Source organism: Macaca nemestrina, chromosome 19 (genome assembly GCF_043159975.1).
Source record: "Macaca nemestrina isolate mMacNem1 chromosome 19, mMacNem.hap1, whole genome shotgun sequence".
Lineage (NCBI taxonomy): Eukaryota > Metazoa > Chordata > Mammalia > Primates > Cercopithecidae > Macaca > Macaca nemestrina.
In genome coordinates, this window is record NC_092143.1 from 45,954,585 (window position 1) to 45,978,364 (window position 23,780).

Below are 23,780 nucleotides of genomic sequence, written 5' to 3' on the forward strand. Positions count from 1 at the left end.
ACATCTTCTAAAATGAAGGGGATGATAGCATGATATGGTGATTATAGTCAATAATCACTTAATTGCATATTTTAAAATAACTTAAAGAATGTAATTGGATTGTTTGTAACTAAAAGGATAAATGCTTGAGGGGACAGATGCCCCATTCTCCATGATGTGCTTATTTCACATTGCATGCCTGTATCAAAACATTTCATATACCCCATAAGTATATAAACCTGCTATGTACCCACAAAAATGTTTTTAAATTAAAAAAATAATGAAAGGGAGACAGAAAATAGAATGGGGAAAGGGCTGCTAAGGGCTGGGGAAAGAAGAAGTTGAGATGTTATTGTTTAATGGGCATAGAATTTCAGTTTTATAAGATAAAGGGAATTTTGAAGATGGATGGTGGTGATGGTTACATAACTTTATAAATGTGTCTAATACCACTGAATTGAACACTTACAGTGGTTACAATGGGAGAAAATATGCAAATTATTCATCTGACAAGAGACTAATATCCAGAATATACGAAAAGAACTCAAACAACTCAGCAGCAAAGAAAAAAAACAAACAATTGGATTAAAAAATGGGCAACGGATCTGAATAGACATTTCTCAAAAGAAGACATACAAATGGCAAGCAAATATATTTTGTAATGCTCAACATCACTAATCATCAGAAAACTATAACTCAAAACCACAATGAGGTACCATCTCACCCCAGTTAGGATGGCTGTAATCAAAAAGACAAAAAATAACAAATGCTGACAAGGATTTAGGGAAAAAGGAACTCTTACACACTGTTGGTGGGAATGTAAACTAGTATAGCCACTATGGAGAGCAGTACGGAGATTTCTCGAAAAAACTACAAATAGAATTACTATATGATCTAGCAGTCCCACTATCAGGTATTTATCCAAAGGAAAGGAAATCGGTATATCAAAGGGTTTATTTCACTTAACTTAATGTCCTCCAGGCTTATCCGTGTGGCCACTGATGACAGGATTTCATTCTTTTATAGTGGAATAGTGTTCCATTGTGTGTATGTGCCATATTTTCTTTATTTATCTTAGTCAACCGTTCTTTCTCATCATTTTTATTTATTAGCTAACTGTTTGATTCACAGCTTTGTTGGTTTTCTTCCTACTTCCTGGAATTAAGATAAAGCAGCTTTGGTGTTTAAAAAAGTCTTTGCTTTCATAGTTGAAACAGAAAATTATTTTTATGATCCACTAATGAATATAGTTTGTGAACTGTTTCCATAATACTGGTGGTAATGGTAGCACATGATAGACCATGGCCTACGTTTAAACTACGTAAAACAGAATTCTTTAAATAAAAAAGGAACACTGGCTGGGCGCAGTGGCTCACACCTGTAATCCAGCACTTTGGGAGGCCGAGGCGGGTGGATCACCTGAGGTCAGGAGTTCGAGACCAGCCTGGCCAAGATAGTGAAATCCTGTCTCTACTAAAAACACAAAAATTAGAGGGGCATGATGGTGCTTGCCTGTAGTCCCGGCTACTAGGGAGACTGAGGCAGGAGAATCACTTGAACCTGGGAGTCAGAGGGTATAGTGAGCCGAGATCACACCACTGCACTCCCGCTTGTGTGACAAAGCTAGACTCTGTCTAAATAAATAAGTAAATAAATAAGGAAAACGACTATCTTTAAGCAAAATAAATGATGGCATTGGTACCCTGCCCACTGTTCACATGCTGTGGTGAATATAGAGGCTTCATTAGAATTAGAGTGAGTTGGTACCAAATAACCAAGGGATTGTACGTGCATTCTGAGGATTATGAATGTTTTATAAATTTTAGACCACACGTTTTAGAGTTACATAAATATTTTAATTGTTGTTGTTATTATTGTTATTTTGAGATAGAGTCTCACCCTTTTGCCCAGGCTGAAGTGCGGTGGCATGATCATAGCTCACTGCAGCCTTGAACTCCTGGGCACAAGCGACCCTCCCAGCTCAGCCTCCCAAGTAGCTGGGACCCCAGGTGTGTGCCACCATGCCTAGCTAAGTTTTGTGTTTTTTGTAGAGATGGGGTTTCACCCACTTTGCCCAGGTTTGTCTTGAACTTCTGTGCTCAAGCAATCCACCCACTTAAGCCTGTCAAAGTGTTGGGATTATAGGCCTGAGCCGTGGTGCCTGGCCTTAATTTTGTCTATTTCAAATTCCATCTTTTGTTTCAGTCCTTTTTTTTTTTTTTTTTTTTTGAGACAGAGTCTCACTCTGTCGCCCAGGCTGGAGTGCAGTGGCTTGATCTCAGCTCACTGCAAGCTCCACCTCCCGGATTCACGCCATTCTCCCGCCTCAGCCTCCCAAGTAGCTGGGACTACAGGCGCCCGCCACCAAGCCCGGCTAATTTTTTTTGTATTTTTAGTAGAGACAGGGTTTCACCATGTTAGCCAGGATGGTCTTGATCTCCTGACCTTGTGATCCACCCGCCTTGGCCTCCCAAAGTGCTGGGATTACAGACATGAGCCACCGTGCCCGACCTCATTTCAGTCCATTTTTAAAGCTCATGTACTTTATGTTGCCAAATAGGAGTTATTACTTCATTGATCAGGTTGCCGCTATTACATAATTTGAAAAAGGGCTAGAGAGAGAGAGTGAGCTTTCAAAGACTTAGAAAAAAAAGCATCTGCCCTCTGGGAGCCCAAGGCTTAGAGACAATCAGAGGGCCCTGTCCATGCTGGACTTCCTGGGCCAAGGGGGCTGCATTTCGGGGTTACCCTCTGTTCATTTGTTTTGCTTCTCTTTGTTCATAATGACAAAGGCAAAGAAGAACTATGAGCAGAAATGCCGGGACAAAGATGAGGCAGAACAGGCTGTCAGCCGGAGTGCCAACCTGGTGAACCCGAAGCAACAAGAAAAGGTACCTGGGAGGGCTGACAACCCAAAAAATCCGAGATTGACCAATATCAGGCTAAAGCCAATTATGAATATTCATAAGAAATGAACCTGTACCCTAAACTCCTGGCAATATCTTCCTTCACGTATTGGGGTCTTCTGAACCTGAAAAACCACTGTCACATTTTTGGGGGTTGGGGGAAGAGTGATAGAAGCACGGCTATGAGGGAGGGAGTTGGGGTGATAAGAGGTTGGAGGGGTTTCCCAGTTGTTTTCATTTTTCTTAAATACTCAGCTTATGTATTCTTTGTAGTCAGGTTGCTTTTTGCTTGGGTGGACTACAAATTTAACTTTGTAAAATCTAGATACAAGATTTCTGCAACGAGAGGATGTGTCTTTAGAAAGACACTGGGTAAGATGCTTTATGGATATTTTTCAAGACTGATAAGATTGCAGGGCACGTTGAATTATTTGCTCACGAGGGAGATGTACATAGGACTTGCACTAGACCTGGTCTCTTCATAGTTACTGCTTTTCAATCTGTTTTGCCTATGGAAGCCTTGTCCAGCATTCCCAATGCTTGCTATGTTTTTTTTCTGTTTGTTTTCACAGCTTTTTGTGAAACTGGCAACTTCAAAGACTGCAGTAGAGGACTCCGGTGAGGGGCAGTTCCTACGAATGGGGGAGGGTTGCTGGTGGTGTCTATGTTATCCTAAATGTGTCCCTGAGAAAGGGAGTTTTATATACCTTAAAGAGAGAATATAAGGATATTCAGCAGGATTAGTGAGATATCAGAAGCGAAAAAGGGAGGAAGGAAGGGAGAGAGTAAGGAAGGCAGGGAGGAAAGAAGGGAGGAAAGGAAAGAAGAGGAGAGAGGAAGGGAGGGTGTATTAGAATCCTGGAAGGTGGGAGGAGGCTATGAGGCAGCCGTTTCTGGCCGCTGTCTGCTTAGATCTTGCTGCCTTACATGGGAGTGAGTGGTGATGGTGCAGTCATGTGGTAGCGGCTTTGCAATAAGGTGCTTCCTGTGATGTATTGGTAGCCCTTATCTGCTGTGAAACAGCCAAGCTGCAAGGCCTTGTTATCACTGAAATCTAAGACCCAAACCAGGCGTTTGCAAAAGCTCCTAATTCCCAGAATATCCTGCCGGAAATATCCCTCGTAACTGTGGTCATGTAAGATCTTAATCTTTACATTCGAAACTAAAGTAACTTGGTGCCCCTTTAGGGCTCAAGGTAGTTCTCTTCTCTGCACCCTTCATCAGACAATTCTGAAAATGAAAAGTGATGGGAAGCATTGAGGTGGAATTAGACAAAGAAAACTTGGCTGAGGTTTCTTATCAGCTTTCACTTCTCCTTCCTTAGAACATTTCTTTCTCAATGTTTGGTCCAATCTTTAAAAAGACAGTGATACTCTGCTTCACCTGCTTCACCAAATATGATGAGGGTGAGAGATGGAATAACTCCCAGTGCTCAGAGTCCTGGGGGCCTTGTGAGCTGAGCACAACTCGGATGAGTTTCTTTTGCCATCTGAGATGAGCCTGTGGGGGTATCTGCGAGCCATCTTCCTGTCTAGTTTCTGACCCAGGTCTCTCCCTTCTGTTGCAGACAAAGCATACATGCTGCACATCAGCACCCTGGATAAGGTCCGAGAAGAGTGGCAGAGTGAGCACATCAAGGCCTGTGAGGTACCCGTAACGGGAAGCTGCTCAGGACTGGGGTGCGGGGGGTGTAACAGGAAGCTGCTCAGGATGGGGTGGGGGGAACTGGGCGGGGAATGGAGGAGGGGAGCGGGGAGGGGGAGATGGGGGGGCAGGAGCCTGTCTTCTGCCCAGAACCTGGAGAGTCTACTTTTGTAGAAATGATCTGCCCCGATTCTCATAGAGTTACAGAGCTTGAGGGCAAATTAGAAATCGGACATTTGGTGGGGCACAGTGGCCCATGCCTATAATCCCAGCACTTTGGGAGGCTGAGGCAGGTGAATCACCTGAGGTCAGGAGTTCAAGACCACCTGGTCAACACGGTGAAACCCCATCTCTACTAAAAATACAAAAATTAGCCGGGTGTAGTGGCACACGCCTGTAATCCCAGCTACTCTAGAGGCTGAGGCAGGAGGATAACTTGAACTTGGGAGGTGGAGGTTGCAGTGAGCCAAGATCGTGCCATTGCACTCCAGCCTGGGCGACAGAACAAGACTTCTCTCCAAACAAACAAACAAACAACAAAAGAAATCAGAAATTTAAGTGAAGAATAGAAGGAACTGGAATAGTTTTCCCCAAACCTTGTCTGCCTCGTTCCCATCCTGACCATGCTGTCCAACTACTCAAAGCTTTAGTCTCATGTTGGGTTAGCACAGGCATAGAATAGCTGCATCAGGTAATGGTCGATTACGTAATTACCTTCGGAGAGCCTGGCCTGTACTCAATACGCTCTAAAGGGAACGCCGACAGCAAGTGAGCAGGCTTTGGAGGTTGGTTTGTTTGCTTTTTGTTTGTTTTGAGTCGGGGTCTCACTCTGTCACCCAGGCTGGAGTGCAGTGGCACAATCAGAGCTCACTGCAGTCTCAAACTCCTGAGCTCAAGTGAAGTAGGTGGGACTACAGGCATGCACCACCATGCCTTGTTAATTATTTATTATTTATTTTATTTTTAAAGAGACAGGGTCTTGCTGTGTTGCCCAGGCTGGTCTTGCGCTCCTGAGTCTCAAGCAATCCTTCCACCTTGGCCTCCTGTGTTGTCGGGGTTACAGGCATGAGCCACCATGCAAGGCTGGAGGGTTTTTTTTTTCTTTTTTTACTCTCCTCTTACCTTCAGTTTCATCGCTGCTCCCCTTCTTTTGCTGCAAATGACCTCACAATTTCCAAGAGAAAATAAAAAGCGTAACTTGGAAGCTTCCTTAATTTTCTGTCACCCTGCCTGCACATTTTCTTCCAGTGGTTCTCAACGTGAGGTCCTAGGACCAGTAGCATCAGCATCACCTGGGAACTTGTTAGAAATGCAGGTTCTCAGACCCACCTCAGACCTACAGAATCAGAAACTCTGGGTGTAGAGCCCAGCAATCTCTGTGCTAATAAGCCTTCCAAGTGATTCTGATGTGAATTCAAGTATGAGAATCGTTGGCAGACATGCCTGCCCCACTCTTTTTTTCTTCTTAGCATGGAAAAGGGGCTATTCCTTCCTCGTTCAAGATCTTTTTTCATCCATCTTGCCTTTCCCCACCTTCTTGGACATAGAGAATTTGTCAACTTCTGTTATCTTACACACAGACTCAGCTCTTTCCTAGCTTTAAGACCCACCAGTTCGGCCAGGCATGGTGGCTCATGCCTATAATCCCAGCACTTTGGGAGGCCAAGGCAGGCAGATCACCTGAGGTCAAGAGTTCAAGACCAGCCTGGCCAACATAGTGAAACCAGTCTCTACTGAAAATACAAAAATTAACTGGGTGTGGTGGCAAGCACCTGTAATCCTAGCTACTTGGGAGGCTGAGGTGGGAAAATCACTTGAGCCCGGGAGGTGGAGGTTGCAGTGAGCCGAGATCATGCCACTACACTCTAGCCTGGGCAACAGAGTTAGACTCCATCTCAAAAAAAACCCCAAAATAATAAAAAAAACAAAACCCCAGTAGTTCTTGCTTTCCTATCTACGACCGCTACCACCCCCACCCTTCTTCACAGCCACGCTTTTTGAAGGAGCTGTCTCCAAGTCCTTGTTGTCCTGTCTGTCCCAGCCTACAGCATCTGGGATTTGCTTCCTTGCAGCTGCTGTCTTGGAGGGCACCAGCAATCCCTTGGCATGAGGGCCAGTGGGCCTTTGCAGTTTCTAATCTTATTTGACCTCTCTTTGCCATCTGATACTGTGGGTCATTATGCTTCTCCTAAAACACTGTTTTCTGCTTTACTTTAGTAACTCCACACTCTTAAGGAAAAGCCTAGAATGAGGCCATTTTTAAATAAGGTTTAAAAACATGTAAAGCAGTATCATATACATTTTATGGATACATATATAATGTAAAAACCTGCATAAAGGCCAGGCACAGTGGCTCACGCCTATAATCCCAGCACTTTCAGAGGATGACACGGGTGGATTGTTTGAGCCCAGGAGTTCAAGACCAGCCTGGGCAACACAGTGAAATTTTGTCTCTACAAAGACATATAAAAATTAGTCAGGCATGGTGGCAGAGGCTACTTGGGAACCTGGGCGGGAGAATTGCTTGAGCCCGTGAGTTTGAAGGTGCAGTGAGCCATGAGCATACCACTGCTCTCCAGCCTGGGTGACGAAGTGAGACCCTGTCTCAAAACAAAACAAAATAAAACCCCCCAAAACCAAACAACAAAACAACCCCTTCCCCATAAAACAAAACAAAACAAAACACTTGCATAAGAATGATACAATTCAGGATAATGGCTATCTGGGGAAGGAAGAAGGCGATAGAAACTGGGTAAATCACACAGGGGCTTTTACAGAATCTGAAACAAATATGGCTGAAGTTTTTGACAAAGCTGGGTAGTTGGTATATAGGTATTTATGATACTGCTATCTGATTCTATGTGAAATATCCCATAACAAAACTAATGTAATATTAATAAATTATTATACTATGTTATATAGACATAAAAATATTTAGAGGTGAAATAATGCATTTGTTTCAAAATACTCCAGACAGTAGGGTAATTGGTAGAGATATAGATAAAACAGAATTGGTTGTGAGTTGATAAATGTTTAAGCTGGTGATGAGTACATAGGGATTCATCATACTATCTGTACCTCTCTACTCTTGTATATGTTTGAAGTTTTGTTTATTTTATAATAAGTTTTAAAATGTAGCAAATTTTAAAAGGCATTCAAAATTTTATGGTTTTGAATAAAACCTATAGTATGAGATATGAAATTGAATCAGAAACTATGGAGGTGGAGCCCAGCAATCTCTATGCTAATAAACCTTGCAAGTGATTCTGATGTGAATTCAAGTATGAGAACCACTTATAGCCATGCCTGTCCCCATCCTTTTCTCCTCATAGAGTGGCAAAGTGGCTGTGGTATATAAAAGCTATGGAATATAAAATTCATTCATGTTAAAAATAGCTATGGTATTCAATATTTTTAAAATACACTGATATATCACATCCACTGTTGAATAGAATGCCATCTGCTTCGTAGAATAGCTTGATTTTTCTAAAAGGTGACATTTGTTTATATCCAAAAAACTATCTCAGGCAATGACTTTTATTTTAACCCTTTTATTAAGGAAAAACAATTAAACATACACAAAGGTAGAAGACAAGTACATGGCCTCCCATGTATTCATCAACCAGCATCAACAGTTATGACCATCTTGCCAGTTAAACTCATTCATTCCAGGGTGGGAGGGGCAGCATGTTGAATCTGAGGCTCTGGCAGGCTGCCCAGGTGGAGATGATGTTAGATATTTGGAAATGTCAGTAGAAACTCAGTTAGAACATTGGTGTCTGGGATCATCATTACTTTTTATCCTCAGAACTATTTCCAAGCCTGTTTGTGTTACTATATTAGGATTTGTTTGCATTCTTTGTGGTATGAGTTTATGAGCATCCTGAGTGGTGGGGGAGAAGTATTCTAAATTGGACAATAAGTTTACAGATAACTAAAGGTTGACACTGTTTCTTAAGTCACAGCCAGCCAAAATGAATGGCCCTTTTCCTTGCATATTTATGTACATGTAGCTATTTTTCTGTAGGCATTTGAGGCTCAAGAATGTGAACGAATAAACTTCTTCCGGAATGCATTGTGGTTACATGTGAATCAGCTGTCACAACAATGTGTCACCAGTGATGAAGTAAGTCAGAGGCATCCACTGAGGATTGTCCTGTGCATGTTGGATACATTAGAGTAGAAGGAACTATAGATATTGATTGGTTCACTTCGCCCCTGGTGAGGTAAGGTGACTTGCCTAAGGCCATACAGTGAGTTGATAGAAGGATCCAGATAACATGTAACCTGACTCCTGGCTCTTTTGCCACCATGATTTTCTCATTAAGAGATTCACCACTGGGAGCAGTGGTTCACACCTGTGATCCCAGAACTTTGGGAGGCTGAGGCAGGTGGATCACCCAAGGTCAGGAGTTTGAGACCAGCTTGGCAAACATGGTTAAACCCTGTCTCTACTAAAAATGCAAAAATTAGCTGGGCATGGTGGTTTTATATATATATATATATAAGAAATTCATAGTTAGGGCACAAAAGTAAATTCAGAGTTAGGGCAGGAGAACAGATAGAATCCAAATATAGTTTCATGTACGGAAGACAGATGTCACAGCATGTATGTGCATCCCAGACACGGCTCCATTCTGGAATGGGGTCGCTCCAGGACAGCACCGAGTACTAGGACACTGACCTTTTCCCAGGCTAATGGTTGCGCCAGGGTTCAGACTTACCTCAACAGTATTTGCTGGTCCATTGTCCAGGCTTAACCTGTACACAGCAATAGTAATGGGCTCTCCACATCTCAGAGGCGTCAAATCAAGTTATCACAACCTTCTTTGCTAAGGAGTAGCCACTCTCACTTAGATGAGACATTCACCTTAGAAGAACAACTAAACACCCAGAAAACTGATAGGATTGAATGGAAAACTCTTCTTTAAGTAATTGTCTTTGCATTTGTGTGTGGCATTGGTTTTGTGCCATAGGATTTGATATCTACTTTTTGGTTCCATCAGTATTCTTAAATTTTATCCAAGGCTGGGTGCGGTGGCTCACGCTTGTAATCCCAGCACTTTAGGAGGCCAAGGTGGGCGGATCACCTGAGGTTGGGAGTTTGAGCTAGCCTAGCCAACATGGTGAAACCCCGTCTCTACTAAAAATACAAAAATTAGCAGGCATGGTGGTGCATAGTGCCAGCTACTTGGGGGGCTGAGACAGGAGAATTGCTTGAACCCAGGAGGCAGAGGTTGCAGTGAGCCAAGATTGTGCCACTGCACTCCAGCCTGGGTGACACAGCGAGACTCCGTCTCAAAAAATAATAATAATAATAATAATTCAGCCAAGGCTTCTGTCCTGCCACAAAGATACATTTTCTGTCATCTTTAAAATATTAATAGCAGATGTAGGCGAGGCACGGTGGCTCACACCTGTAATCCCAGCACTTTGGGAGGCCAAGGCAGGCAGATTGCCTGTGGTCAGGAGCTCGAAACCAGTCTGACCAACATGGTGAAACCCATTTCTAGTAAAAATACAAAAAAAATTAGCCGGATGTGGTGGCATGCGTCTGTAATCCCAGCTACTCGGGAGGCTGAGGTAGGGGAATTGCTTCAACCAGGGAGGTGGGGGTTGCAGTGAGCCGAGACTGTGTCACTGCACTCCAGCCTGGGTGACAGAGCGAGACTCTGTCTTAAAAAAAAGAAATAATAAAATTAAAAAAATTAATAGCAGATGTGCATCAGAGAAAAGCTCTAATATGAATCTGGCACTTTGGAATGTGTTCTTTTTCCAAAACAAGAAAATTTGGAAGAGTCAGCTCTCTATCAAACCCATGTTTTTGTTGTTGTTGTTGTTCTTTTTTTTTTTTTTTTTTTTTTTGAGATGGAGTCTCGCACTATCGCCTGGGGTTGGAGTGCAGTGGCACGATCTTGGCTCACTGCAACCTCTGCCTCCTGGGTTCAAGCAATTCTCCTGCCTTAGCCTCCCCACAGGCGCCCGCCACCACACCTGGCTAATTTTTTGTATTTTAAACAGAGATGGGGTTTCACTATGTTGGCCAGGCTGGTCTCGAACTCCTGACCTTGTGATCCGCCCACCTCAGCCTCCCAAAATGCTGGGATTACAGACATGAGCCACCACGCCCTGCCTCAAACCCATGTCTTTAAGGAGCTGTGTCACAATTATCTCAACATACTTCTACCTATTAATTGACCTTCTTTTTTATTAGATGTACGAACAAGTCCGAAAGAGTTTAGAAATGTGCAGCATTCAGAAGGACATTGAATACTTTGTGAATCAACGCAAAACTGGACAGATTCCACCAGGTGAATGGGGTGGTGGGGTGGGGAGTGTTATTTACACAATTCTATTAGCCTTTCTTGTTAGATGTCATTAAGGATGAAAGACGCCTGCCTCTTCATGTCCTGTTTCTTGGTGACTCTCCTAGCACCCATCATGTATGAGAATTTCTACTCCCCCCAGAAGAATGCAGTCCCACCAGGAAAGGCTACAGGGCCTAATTTGGCAAGGTAATAACCAGCTGCTTTTCACATGAAGAAAATTACTTTTAGCAAACATTGTTATCATGAATGTTCTAAGACTTGCTAGAATTGGAATATATCTACTACTGCATCTGCTTAATAAGGCTGCTTGCTTTTTGGAAATAGTATTTTTAGGACAAATATTAAGTGGATTTTAATAGTCATAGTTTAGGGAGGAGTATATGATGCTTGAACTTGATCATTACTGTTCATGTATGAATCCTATACTTCTCTTACAGCCTGTAGAAAGCAGGGGTCAGCAAACTATGGCCCCTGAGAGTTAAATTCATTTTTGTAGGGCCTGTGAGCTAAGAATAGTCTTTACATTTTTAAATGGCTAGAAAAAAGTCAAGATGATCCTATTTTGTGACATGCGAGAATTATTTGAATTTCAAATTTCAGTGTTCCTCTATCAAGTTTTATGGGCACACAAGCACCCTCACTCACTGAGGTTTTGTCTATGGCTGCTTTGCCACTAGAGATGAGTAGAGTTGCAAGAGAGATGGTATGTGGCTAGCAAAGTCTAAATCATTTACTACTTGGCCCTTTACTCAAAAAGTTCGCTGCCGTTCACGTAAAGGATCCTGCGGGAAGAGAAACTTCTGTTTGACATAGTCAGCTTGCGGTCTAAGCTTCTGAATTTTCACTCCAGTTTTATTAAAGATGAGGAGTGCCTGGGAAAGATTGCATGATCATTATCAATATTTAAGCATGTCAGGCACTGTTTAAAACTGTTAGCGTGAATTAGCTGATTTAATCCCCACAGTGAGGTAGGAGCTGTTTATACTTCCTATTTTACGTATGAGGATGTGGATGTTCAAGGCACGCAGGGAGTCTTTCCCACACAGCTAAGATTTTAATCCTGCCAGTCTAGGCTGTGGGGATAAGGCTCTGTGCTACTAATCACTGTGCATGCTGTCTCTTGCCATAATAGAACGTCTGCAACGTAGATTTCCGTAGGTCAGTGCTACCGATCATTTGCTTCAGGTGAGCTTTCTTGACCCTCCAGTGCAGAAACCAGATCTGATTAGAGTACAATAGGCTTGTAGCAAGAAGTAAAAATATTATAAAAATAACAAGAACTTATCTAAAATACTTTGGTTTTCATTTCTTACAGGAGAGGACCCCTCCCAATTCCTAAAACCTCACCAGGTATGCCACTAAAAAAGGTCTTTTGAAATTCTTCTATTGCAAGGCAGGCGGATCACTTGAGGTCAGGAGTTCGAGACCAGCCTGGACAACACGGTGAAACCCTATCTCCCTAAAAATACAAAAATTAGCTGGGTGTGGTGGCGTGTGCCTGTAATCCCAGCTACTCAGGAGACTGAGGCATGAGAATTGTTTGAACCTGGGAGGTGGAGGATGCAGTGAGCCGAGATTGCACCACTACGCTCCAGCCTGGGTGACACAGTCAAACTGTGTCAAAAACAAAACAAAACAAAACAAACAAACAAAAAACAACAACAAAATTCTTATATTGCATTTTCTTTAAAATTAAATAGCTAGAACTTTGAAATAAAGGGAATGAAAGGATTAAATAGAATCAAATTCCCAAGGGAATGAGTCTCTATTAGAATCTTACTATAATACTACTTGTCACAGAGTGGAATATGATAACTGGTGGTCTATTTTATAGCTTATCCAAGATAATTGTGTTACTGAAATACCAAAATAAACTTATTGCAAGCAAATTTTACCTAAAAGATTATTTCAACTTGGACTGTGAGAACAGCAGAACTGAGATGTAGTTCCCCTTGGATTACACAGAAATACAATTTATAGAAGGCATGGACGTCAGGAAACATGTCACTTAATGTTATCTTTAATGAGAACTTTCACTAATTACAGCAGTCTCTTTCTTTCTTTGAACTCCTATGATACCTCTGGGAGAAGTACACATCTTAGCACTTCTTATTAGTTGTATGGGATGTGAGGGCAGTTTGGCTGCAACATCTGTCAGCCTATTGTTTGCTAGGGTTGATTTGGCACATCTGGCTGGCTAGGCGGGTGTCCACTTCCTCCTTCACCAGTCCATGTGCGTCCCTGCCGAAGCTATGTGCTCAGTCAAAGAGCATGACCATTCCTGATAGAGGAGGGTCAGTCTTTGGTCAAGAGTATACAAATAGCTGCATTCCCCTGCAGCTACTCCAAACAAGCTCTGGTTAGTTGTATGCCTTGAATATTAATAAGATCCGGAGGTCAGGTACAACTTTGTCTTCTGTATTACTCACAACACTTGACACGGTTCTGAGTACATAGTAGGTGCTCAACATATATTTATTATTTGAGTAAAGAAAAGATATACCTATCCATATTCAAGAGAATGAGTGTATTAATCTGTTTACATGCTGCTGATAAAGAGGTACCTGAGACTGGGAAGAAAAAGAGGCCTAATTGGACTTACAGCTCCACATGGCTGGGGAAGCCTCAGAATCATGGTGGGAGGTGAAAGGCACTTCTTACATAGTGGTGGCAAGAGAAAATGAAGAAGATGCAAAAGCAGAAACCATTGATAAAATCGTCAGATCTTGTGAGACTTATTCACTACCATGACAACATTGTGGGGGAAGCTGCCCCCATGATTCAAATTATCTCTCACTGGGTCCTTCCCACAACAGGTGGAAATTATGGGAGATACAATTCAAGATGAGGTTTGGGTGGGGACACAGAGCCAAAACCTATCAATAAGGGAGGAGTTCAGCTTATGCTGTACTTAACAGTTCACAAAAAATTTAGTGATGGAAAAAAAATGTAGTGGCTGAAATTCTATCTTTGAACAATATGAAGATTTAAGGTATTTTATTTCTTATTGCTTTAGAATTACCCTTTGGTAATGTAGGATGCTATTTCTGTCCATTTTTAAATATGATTTTACTGTGGGTACTGTACCTGAGCATGGATGAAAGAGGGCAAAGAAGTCAGCATAGTGATTTCCAGAATGTCCTCTGGTTTGGAGTAGTGACTGCCATTTATAGTTTTTGTTGGCAGATCTATTTTCTCCTTACAAAATGGTAGTCACCGGAATCTCTCAGTGAGATGCCCTGGCTTGAAAAGGGCTGAGATCTTATTATGAAAAATTGATGTTACTGTTGTTTTCTGTGTTCTGCCTTTTGCAGATGATCCTGATTACTCTTTGGTTGATGACTACAGTTTGCTCTATCAGTAACATCAATGGTAAGAACCTTTATTGAATTGAGTCGCGTGTAGACTGGCAATTGTGCTCTTGAGGCCTTTGAAGTTTCTTTATAACACCACCACAAACTAGCAAGGCCTTGCATCAGGCAGGCACACTGGCCAGCATGCTGTCCCTTGAGGATGCCTCTCTGGATCCCACAGCTGGAAGCAGACTGGAGACCCCTCCATACCTATTTAAATGAGGCTATTTTTCCTTCATTGATTATTCCGTAGTAACTCTTTATCTGCTTTTTTTTGTTTGTTTGTTTCAAGGCAGAGTCTCGCTCTGTCACCAGGCTGGAGTGCAGTGGTGCAATCTCAGCTCACTGCAATCTCCACCTCCCGGGTTCAAGTGATCCTCCCACCTCAGCCTCTTGAGTAGCTAGGATTACAGGTGCACACCACCACACCCAGCTAATATTTTTTTGGTATTTTTAGTAGAGACAGGGCTTCACCATGTTGGCCAGGCTGGTCTTGAACTCCTGACCTCAAGTGATCTACCCGCCTCAGCCTCCCAAAGTGCTGGGATTACAGGCATGAGCCACCATCGCCGGCCCTCTTTATCTGCTCTTATTAAGCTCTTTTATAGTTATTACACACCTGGATTTAAGGCAGTGCTCATCAACAAAACACACATCATCCTCACTGTTAAAGTAATTTAGATTTTAGTTTACTTGTCCACCATCTAAAAGAGGAAAAGTCAAATAAAAAGAAGTGCAAATGATATCACACTCACTGTACACACAAGGTCATCACAGAGGTCATCCTGCAGAGTATTAATGCTCTGAACGAGCTTTTCTTAGAAAAGGACTGAACACTGCTAAGCCAACTGCACCTGCAAAGATATACTGCATGGTAACTCTTTTTCTTAGGCACTGAGGTGCTTGGAACGTTCTCCAAGTCAAAATCATTCTTCACAGATGTGAAGAAATGCCTCAGAAGCCAAAGTAGTGATACTAAAAGAAACTCTTCATAAAGTATCATTCTTTTACCCCAATGGGCTTATCTTGGGGTAAATGAATTATATAGGTACACATGAGCAAAGAAAAGGTCTGAAGAGATATATTCCTAAACAGGTAATGTTTTTCCTTTCTGTTTTTGAATTTGTCTGCAATGAAAATGTGTTACTACTTTGACTAAAAACTGTTTTAAAGAGTTGGTCCACTTACATATTCCTGATCTCAGTGTGGACTGAGCTACACGTCTGAACTACATGTCTTTGCATTTCTTGTTACTTTATGCCCTGGATAACAGTGTCAGAAGACAAAGTGGCAGGCAGTGGGTGGGTGGGATGCCAGAAGTCAACTGAGAAAGGCAGCAGCCCCTCTCTCACGCTTCCTGATTTGGTGTTGGTTACATATACTGTCCTTTATGAACCTAAACAGATTTTAACAGTGCTCCAGGGTGATTTTCTATAGTGTTCTATACCACCAAAGTGAGCACATCAAACATTGTTTGTCTCCAGTCCTCTAAAAACACCTACTTTGTGACTTATAGCCAACTGGCTATCTAGGACAGATGCCAACTTGTCCTAATTACATAAAAATAATCAGCTAATGACCGGGCACAGTGGCTCACACCTGTAATCCCAGCACTTTGGGAGGCCGAGGCAGGTGGATCACTTGAGACCAGCCTAGTCAACATGGTGAAACCCCATCTCTACTAAAACAAAAAACTACAAAAAATTAGCCAGGCAGGGTGGTGGGCACCTGTAGCCCCAGCTACTCAGGACCCTGAGGCAGGAGAATCACTTGAACCCGGGAGGTGGAGGTTGTAGTGAGCTGAGATCGCGCTACTGCACTCCAGCCTGGGCAACAGAGCGAGACTCAGTCAAAAAAAAAAAAAAAGAAAAAAAAACCAACTAGTTTCTATTATATTTAAACATAAGTCCTTAAATTGCTTAACATAATTGCTTAATATATTTAATATTTAAGCAACTTTGCTATAAAATATATGGAACTTGAAGACATAAAGTACCCTGTTCTCTAACTGTATATAACTTCGGACCTACAAATCTACAAATAAATTCTAGTCTTTACAGTCATCATTTCTTCTTCGTTTCATAAGCCTCCCTCTTTCTCATGGAAAGGGGCAAGGCCCTAGTGAAGGTAGAGTGGAAACCTGGTAAATCAACGACTTGGAATTCAGAGGTGGCACCTGCTCTCTGGAGCACTGTGTAGATAATGGGCAGGCCATTGGCAGTCCTAAGTGTTTCTTTTTATTTTTTACCTCTTTCTTTTCTGTCCTTACTTGTTTGGGTAAAGAATATATTCTGGTAGCTTAATAGTACCACTTGACCCAACAACTGTAGTTCCTCAGAGTCGAAGAGTGTGATGTTTGAATGCAAGATGCTAGTGCCAACACATTTACTTGAGTTATATCATTTCACTGGAGTTCACTGGAATCTGTGCCCATTCAATGAGTTGGGGTTCAACATATACATCAATTTCAGAAAATTTTAGAAAAGGGAGTATATAACACATTCATATTCAATATACAACATATACTGAATTTCAGAAAATTTTAAAGAAGGGAGTCTAATTTAGTGAGTAACTTACTAAGCAACTTATCACAACAATTAAAATAGTTTGAGTGAACTTTTGGAAAATAAGTTTAAACAGGGTCCCAGCACGGTGGCTCTTGCCTGTAATTCTAGCACTTTGGGAGGCCAAGATGGGCGGATCACCTGAGGTCAGGAGTTTGAGACCAGCCTGGTCAACACGGTGAAACCCTATCTGTACTAAAAATACAAAAACTAGCCAGGTGCAGTGGCGGGTGCCTATAATCCCAGCTAATTGGGAGGCTGAGGCAGGAGAATCACTTGAAGTCAGGAGGTGGAGGTTGCAGTGAGCTGAGGTTGCGCCACTGTACTCCAGCCTGGGTAACACAGCAAGACTCTCTCTCAAAAAAAGAAAAAAAAAATTTAAACAGGAAAAGTTAGGAATTTGTGATTTGTTTTGTAGTTGCTGATTTTAGCTGCTATTCCTGTTGTTAATTCTAACATGTTTAGGTAAAGATAGATTGAAAATTTCAAATTTAAAATATGTATAAAAATGTAAATGTAGGTATTATTTACCACAAAGCAATGCTGGTATCATCACATTCCATTTCTCATTGCTTGGAATACCTATTCCTCACCATTTGTTTTCCTTGGCCTGCACCCTTATTCTTGTTGAATATACTCTCAAGGTAGGAGAGAGTGTTGACAAGCACTGTTCATTCATATGAAATTTCTTTGTTATTTTCTTTCAGAAACCAGAGCTTTTTCCGGCAAGTGCTTCTATGACATGGAAAGGGCACCCAGAGCAGCAGTACCTATAGCCACGTTATGTCAGTCATGAAGACTTTGAAGTGAACCCTTGCTATAATTTTTTAGAGATTTAAAATTTATGGTAGACATTTAGGACAACATAAGCAAGTAGAGTTCTGCAGTTTTTTGAAGTTTACATATTGCCCCATTCTGAAGAATTATTCTTTCCCAGTTACTCAGGTTGTGAATGAATTAAGTTTTCAACATGGGAAGCATGAAATCCACTTCTGGATTTGGAGTGTCCACTTGAGGAGCAGAGGTGGCAGCAGAGGATTCCGAGCCACCAGCTGCAGCAGTAGCTCCTTTGGCTTTGGGCAGCCTGGCTGTGGAGTTTCCACGGCGACACACAGCCTCAGTGGTGCAAGGTTTAAAATTACCTTCCTTTTTGGCTAGAAGACTTAGAAGCCACCTGATCACACTTTCTCATTTTACAGATGAGGAAACAAAGCCTACAAGTGTGAAATTAATTTCCTTACAGTTTTCCTAGCTGATTAGGGACAGAACCAGAACTAGAGCCCAAGTCCAACCCACATCACTATTCCTCTAACCCTTCCTGAAGTTGTGATGCTTATGCTGAAATTTAAGATGCCAAATATTTTTGCCAGCACTTTTTCAATTGGGAAAATCAGCAGGGTTTAAATGTCAGATTTATTTTTATGTGGATCACTGTGTGTACTGAACTACACAGCATGACATTTAATCTAATCTAAGGAGCCACTGATTGTACAACATGCCGTTATTTTATGTTGCACTAAGAAGGTGGGGCCGAGGAGTTGCCAATAAACTTGTGACAGACCATTGGTGGCCAAGCCCATTTGAATTTAAGATGCTAAAGTATGAAAAAAAATACATCCTGGAATCAATGAAATACCATATTTTGATTCCACTCCTCAAGATCATTTTAGAGTTACAAAACCAGTCCTCAGTTTTGGGTCTTCACCGAGAATCTTTCCCTTGCTAGACCCCAGAATTTTAAATGCATCCGTCTTACACTTTCACAAATATTTGGGTTTTCCTTTTTCACTCACAAACAGCAGGGAAGTCATGTACTTTTTGTACAACATCTGTGCACTGTGAGAAAATGGTACTCTTTGGTTATTGACAAGTTAAAATAGCTCTCTCAGTTTTTCAGTATTACAGAGAGCAAATGTTTCCTCTCCAGCTCTGTGCAGTAGCTTTTCCAGAACTATGGACAAATTGATTGAAAGAAGATTGATTATTTCCCCATCTTTTCTTTTCTTTCCTTTCTTTCCTTCCTTCCTTCCTTCCTTCCTTCCTTCCTTCCTTCCCTCCCTTTTTTCTTTCTTTCTTTCTCTTTCTCTCTCTCTCTCCCCCTTTTTCTTTCTTTCTTTCTTTCTTTCTTTCTCTCTTTCTCTCTTTCTTTCTTTCTTTCCTTCTTTCCTTCTTTCCTTCTTTCCTTCTTTCTTTGAGTCACAGTCTTGCTCTGTCCCCCAGGCTGGAGTGCAGTGGCGCGATCTTCGCTCACTGCAACCTCTGCCTCCCGGGTTCAAGTGATTCTACTGCCTCAGCCTCCTGAGTAGGTGGGATTACAGGCACCTGCCACCACACCTGGCTAATTTTTTTGTATTTTTAGTAGAGATGGGATTTCACCATATTGGCCAGATTGGTCTCGAACTCCTGACCTCAGGTGTTCCACCTGCCTCAGCCTCCCAAAGTACTGGGATTACAGGCATGAGCCACTGCGCCCGGCCTATTTCCCCACCTTTCATGTAAGGTGCCACTGAACATGACAGCTTCTTCTCATGGCAGGAAACTTGCATCAGTTGGATATCCTTTTGAGAAACTGAATTTTGCAAAGGGCCAAACTTCTCCAAACTGAACGGGCTCAGGAAATGTTCCTTCACACTCAGAACATTCTATTTTTAAGTACATTATTTATTATTGGCAGTTCCTCAGGGATTTCCCTTTTCTCTGTATTGGTCAGTGTAGTTGATGTAAAACTGTTTTGTGGATGGAAAATATTTTTATTTTATTCCTCTTTTAGTTTGGTAGGTTAAATAAAGGTTCTTGGTAATTTGGGATTTGTTTCGTATTTTTGTGTTGACCATATCGCTCTTCCAAGCTTTATTTGACCCCTTGCCACATTTGTGATTGTTAGGCTTCAAAAAGACAAACTCCTGGTCAGGGAAGCCAAATGGAGACGGTGCCGAACTACTTTGCACGAATCCTTCAGAGGTCAGTTGCAGTGTTACTTCCTCTGGGAGACACCGCTTCTGCCTTCAGACTAGGTTGGATCCAACTGCTGTATCTCTCCTGCCCCTCCATTTTCCTTGTTATGATATGATTCACCTTTGAAATTAATTGTTCAAAGTCTGTCTGCCTTTTTAGACTGGAACCCCAACGGTAGCAGGGCCGTTGTCTATTCTTTTTCCTGCTGTATCTCCAGCACCTGGCACGTAGTAGTGACAATGAAAGAATTAGTGGCCTATAAGAAAACATAGCTAGAGAAACAACCACTTGAAAGAGAAATAGGAAGTACAAAGTGAGTGAAGCCAGTCAAATGAGTACATGTGTTACATTTAGTAAATGTGAGCTATTCTATAGACTGTTGGTATATTAATTTGGGTTCCATGAGAAGCAGACCCTGAGATAAGGATTTGTGTGCAAGTACTTTTTCCAAAAAGTACCAGTATGGAAGTGGGGACATGAGATAGGGAAAAGAAGAAAGGCAAAAAAAGCATGCATTATGAAGTAAGCTACCTGGCAGGCAGCTGGAGCTTACTCTTGTTGAAGACTCCCGGGAAACAGTGCAGAACAGAAAATTAGGGCCAGGCACGGTGGCTCATGCCTGTAATCCCAGCACTTTGGGAGGCCGAGGTGGGCAGATCACCCGAGGTCAAGAGTTCCAGACCGGCATGGCCAACATGGTGAAATCCTGTCTCTACTAAAAATAAAAAATTAGCCGGGCATGGTGGCACGTGCCTGTAATCCTAGCTACTCAAGAGACGGAGGCAGAAGAATTGCTTGAACCCGGGAGGTGGAGGTTGCAGTAAGCCAAGATCATACCACTGCACTCCAGCACGGGCAACAGAAAAGCTAAAACAAAAACAAAAAAACCCAAAAGAACACACACACACTTAGGAGATATTGACCTAAGCCGCAAGGGACCTGGAGTATTTATTCACCAACTCTTGTCAGTCACTGGTTGTGAATACTCCCAGGAGGCATTAATTTCCTGGCACTTCTGGACTGTCTCCAATGCTGGAGAATGGTCTGAGAGGGTCCTTAGGCAGGGACACAGTTCCTGACAGTTGGAACTGTGTGTTTAAGGAATTGAGAGGTACTGAGGGGATGTGGATGGGACGTTGACAGCATCTGACCCCCACATGGTTCAGACGCATCCATACCCCACATTTTATTCCATCCTAGCACTACTTCTTCAAGTCCCAACTTCCAAAAGCCAACACACATACATATAAATGAAACAGTTAGCAGGACCAGCTATATTTCCTGGTCTTAGAGATAATCCTAAATCCATAATTGATATTCATCATCTCCTTCCTCCACCCCCTGTTATGGATGAATCGTGCACCCCACCGTCACACACAATTCATATGTTGAAGTCCCAACTGCTAGCCAGTACTTCAGAATTTGACCATGTTTGGAGATAGAGCCTTTAAAGAGGTGATTAAGTTGAAGGGAGGCCGTTGAGGTGGGGCCCTAATCCTAGTGACTGGTGTTCTTCTAAGACGAAGAAGAGGCCAGGTGCGGTGGCTCACGCCTGTAATCTCAGCACTTTGGGAGGCCACGGCTGGCAGATCACTTGAGGTCAGGAGTTTGAGACCAGCCTGGCCAACATGGTGAAGCCCCATCTCTACTAAAATACAAAAATTAGCCGGGTGTGGTGGCAGGCACCTGTAATCCCAGCTACCTAAGAGGCTGAGGCAGGAGAATCACTTGAACCCCGGAAGCGGAGGTTGCAGCAGTGAGCCAAGATCACGCTACTGCACTCCAGCCTAGGTGACAGAGGGAGACTCTGTCTCAAAAAAAAAAAAAAAAAGGAAAGAAAAAAAAGAAGAGGAAGAGACAACAGAAGCACATGTTTACAAAGGAATGAGCATGTGAAGAGGCAGCAAGAGGGTGGCCATCTGCCAGTGACAAGCCCAGGAAAGGGGCCTCAGAGGAAACCAACTCTGCACCTTGCTCTCCTTGCTCTTGGACTTCCAGCCTCTGGAACAGAGAGAAAATAAATTTTGGTTGTCTAAGCCACCCAATCTCTGTGTGTGTGTGTGTGTTTTATGGCACCCTTAGTGAACTAATGCACAGACATTCTAGAATCCTCTTAAACTTGGCTAGTTCGTCTGCTTGTCTAGGTTGCTTGGCTGGTGGGATAACCTGCATCTTCCTCCCTGGCGGCAGTGGTGGGGGAGGTGGTCTTAGCCCTGGTTATCAGGCTTTTGTCCTGTTTGCTGAAATTGCCAGTTTATGTTAATTACCAGGCATGGGAACACAAGGAAGCACCCCAGGGAAACTCCTGCATTCCAGATATATTCATCCTTGCCCCCTTTTTCTCATGATACTCACTAACTCCTGTTGGGATTGGTATGCCTCTCTTTATCTGCTGGTGTGTTGGTATCAGGAATCCCAATAGCCCAGGCATTGGCCATAGTTTTATGGAACCCTTTCTATATACCCTGGTATAGGTATCCCCTGCCAACCTCCTAAAGTCAGGAGTTTTTGTCTGGCAGAGCCTAAAGTTGAAGGGATGGGAAGCACAAATTGCCCCTGTGGGTCAGTGGGAGCTATAGTGACAGACACCACTCTTACCTCTTGGTGTCTGTGAGAAACAAATTCACCCATCCAAACCCAAAGAATGGTCTCAGAGACCTGGAGAACATCACAAGTGAGACTTTTAATGACGGTCTTGCAAGATCAGGTGTCTGATGGGCAGGCACACCCAGCACAGTTTCAACAGGCAATTTATCCCCTAGTGCACAGGTCCCTCCCCTGGTTCCTCACAGGCTGAGTATTATGGGGTCACAATCTTCCTGGACATCGCCAGTTGATTGTTGGGTAAAGGTTTTAGGTATTTTTTTAGGGTTGTCTTGCTGCATCTTGTTGCAGCCCACAATGCATTGCAATCCTAGCTCAGGCGCTGTTCAAGTATTGGACTTATAACCTAAATAGCTGGGCAGGCTGACAAGAACAGACAAAATGAACTATTGTGCAGGTTGGTAAACTTTCATCCTAGATTAAACTGCTTTGGTTCAGCTGAGGGCAACTAAGTTATGGGGAAGGCGGAGGCCAACAAGCAGGCGTTGGCTATCCAAGCAGAGGCCTCACATATCCTGTTTCTTTTGTAGTTTGCTGATCTAAGCCAGTTCAAGGCCCTTTGTCCTGGAAATGGACCACTGTATACATAATTTTCTTCAGTTTCCAGACTGTTTTCCACCTATTGGAGTCATAACATGCAGTAACAGATTGTGGCCATATAAACACCAATACCTCATCATCAGGGCCAGCACCCCTACTTTGCAAGGTATTATTCTCAAGCTGTTGCACCTTTAAGAGGACATTCCAGTGATTCTGTCAGGACAGCAGCTTCTAGGTGATGCGGTACACAGTAGACAAAGGGGAATTGATGGGCATTTGTCCATTGTTGTACCACCTTTGCCGTAAAGCGAATATCTCTTAGTGTAAGATTTGCGTTCTCATCCAGCTGTGGTGGCTCATGCCTGTAATCCCAGCACTTTGGGAGGCCGAGGCAGGTGGATCACGAGATCAGGAGTTTGAGACCAGCCTGATCAACATGGTGAAACGCTATCCCTACTAAAAATACAAAAAATTAGCCAGGTGTGGTGGCATGCATCTGTAATCCCAGCTACTCAGGAGGCTGAGGCAGAAGAATCGCTTGAACCCAGGAGGCAGAGGTTGCAGTGAGTCGAGATCACACCACTGCACTCCAGCCTGGGTGACAGAGCGAGACTCTGTCTCAAAAAAAAGAAGAAGAAAAAAAAAAGATTTGCATTCTCAACGGGGGCAGTATTGCCACCAGGGGGGTGAAAATTGGTTATTGAGAGACAAAACAAACCTTACTATTTTTATGTATAAAGCATAGATAAACACACATTGCTTAAAAAGAAATACAGCTGTGCACGCTGGCTCACGCCTGTAATTCCAGCAATTTGGGAGGCCAAGGCGGGCAGATCACGAGGTCGGGGGTTCAAGACCAGCCTGGCCAACAGGGTGAAACCCCGTCTCTATTAAAATACAACCAAT

General features: G+C 42.8%; 1 protein-coding gene and 1 long non-coding RNA gene across 2 annotated transcripts in view; one reads left to right on the forward strand and one right to left on the reverse strand.

The window, feature by feature from the left end:
- The window catches only part of LOC105499584 (proline-serine-threonine phosphatase interacting protein 2), a 96,787-nt gene extending 77,205 nt beyond the window's left edge, over nucleotides 1-19,582 (forward strand). Inside the window, exons 7-15 of the mRNA XM_011772225.3 lie at nucleotides 2,772-2,870; nucleotides 3,458-3,503; nucleotides 4,453-4,532; nucleotides 8,557-8,655; nucleotides 10,744-10,840; nucleotides 10,963-11,044; nucleotides 12,174-12,208; nucleotides 14,173-14,230; nucleotides 17,483-19,582. Of these exons, the coding sequence (XP_011770527.1) occupies nucleotides 2,772-2,870; nucleotides 3,458-3,503; nucleotides 4,453-4,532; nucleotides 8,557-8,655; nucleotides 10,744-10,840; nucleotides 10,963-11,044; nucleotides 12,174-12,208; nucleotides 14,173-14,222 (588 nt within the window). The 3' untranslated portion in view covers nucleotides 14,223-14,230; nucleotides 17,483-19,582. The remainder of the gene's footprint in view (nucleotides 1-2,771; nucleotides 2,871-3,457; nucleotides 3,504-4,452; nucleotides 4,533-8,556; nucleotides 8,656-10,743; nucleotides 10,841-10,962; nucleotides 11,045-12,173; nucleotides 12,209-14,172; nucleotides 14,231-17,482) is intronic.
- A 231-nt stretch (nucleotides 19,583-19,813) lies between these two features.
- LOC105499572 (uncharacterized) lies at nucleotides 19,814-22,453 on the reverse strand. Its single transcript, XR_011616905.1, has 3 exons — nucleotides 22,329-22,453; nucleotides 21,701-21,731; nucleotides 19,814-19,950 (listed from the first exon to the last, which is right to left on the reverse strand). It is a non-coding gene; the product is annotated as an uncharacterized lncRNA (long non-coding RNA).
- Between the last annotated feature and the right edge of the window lie 1,327 nt (nucleotides 22,454-23,780).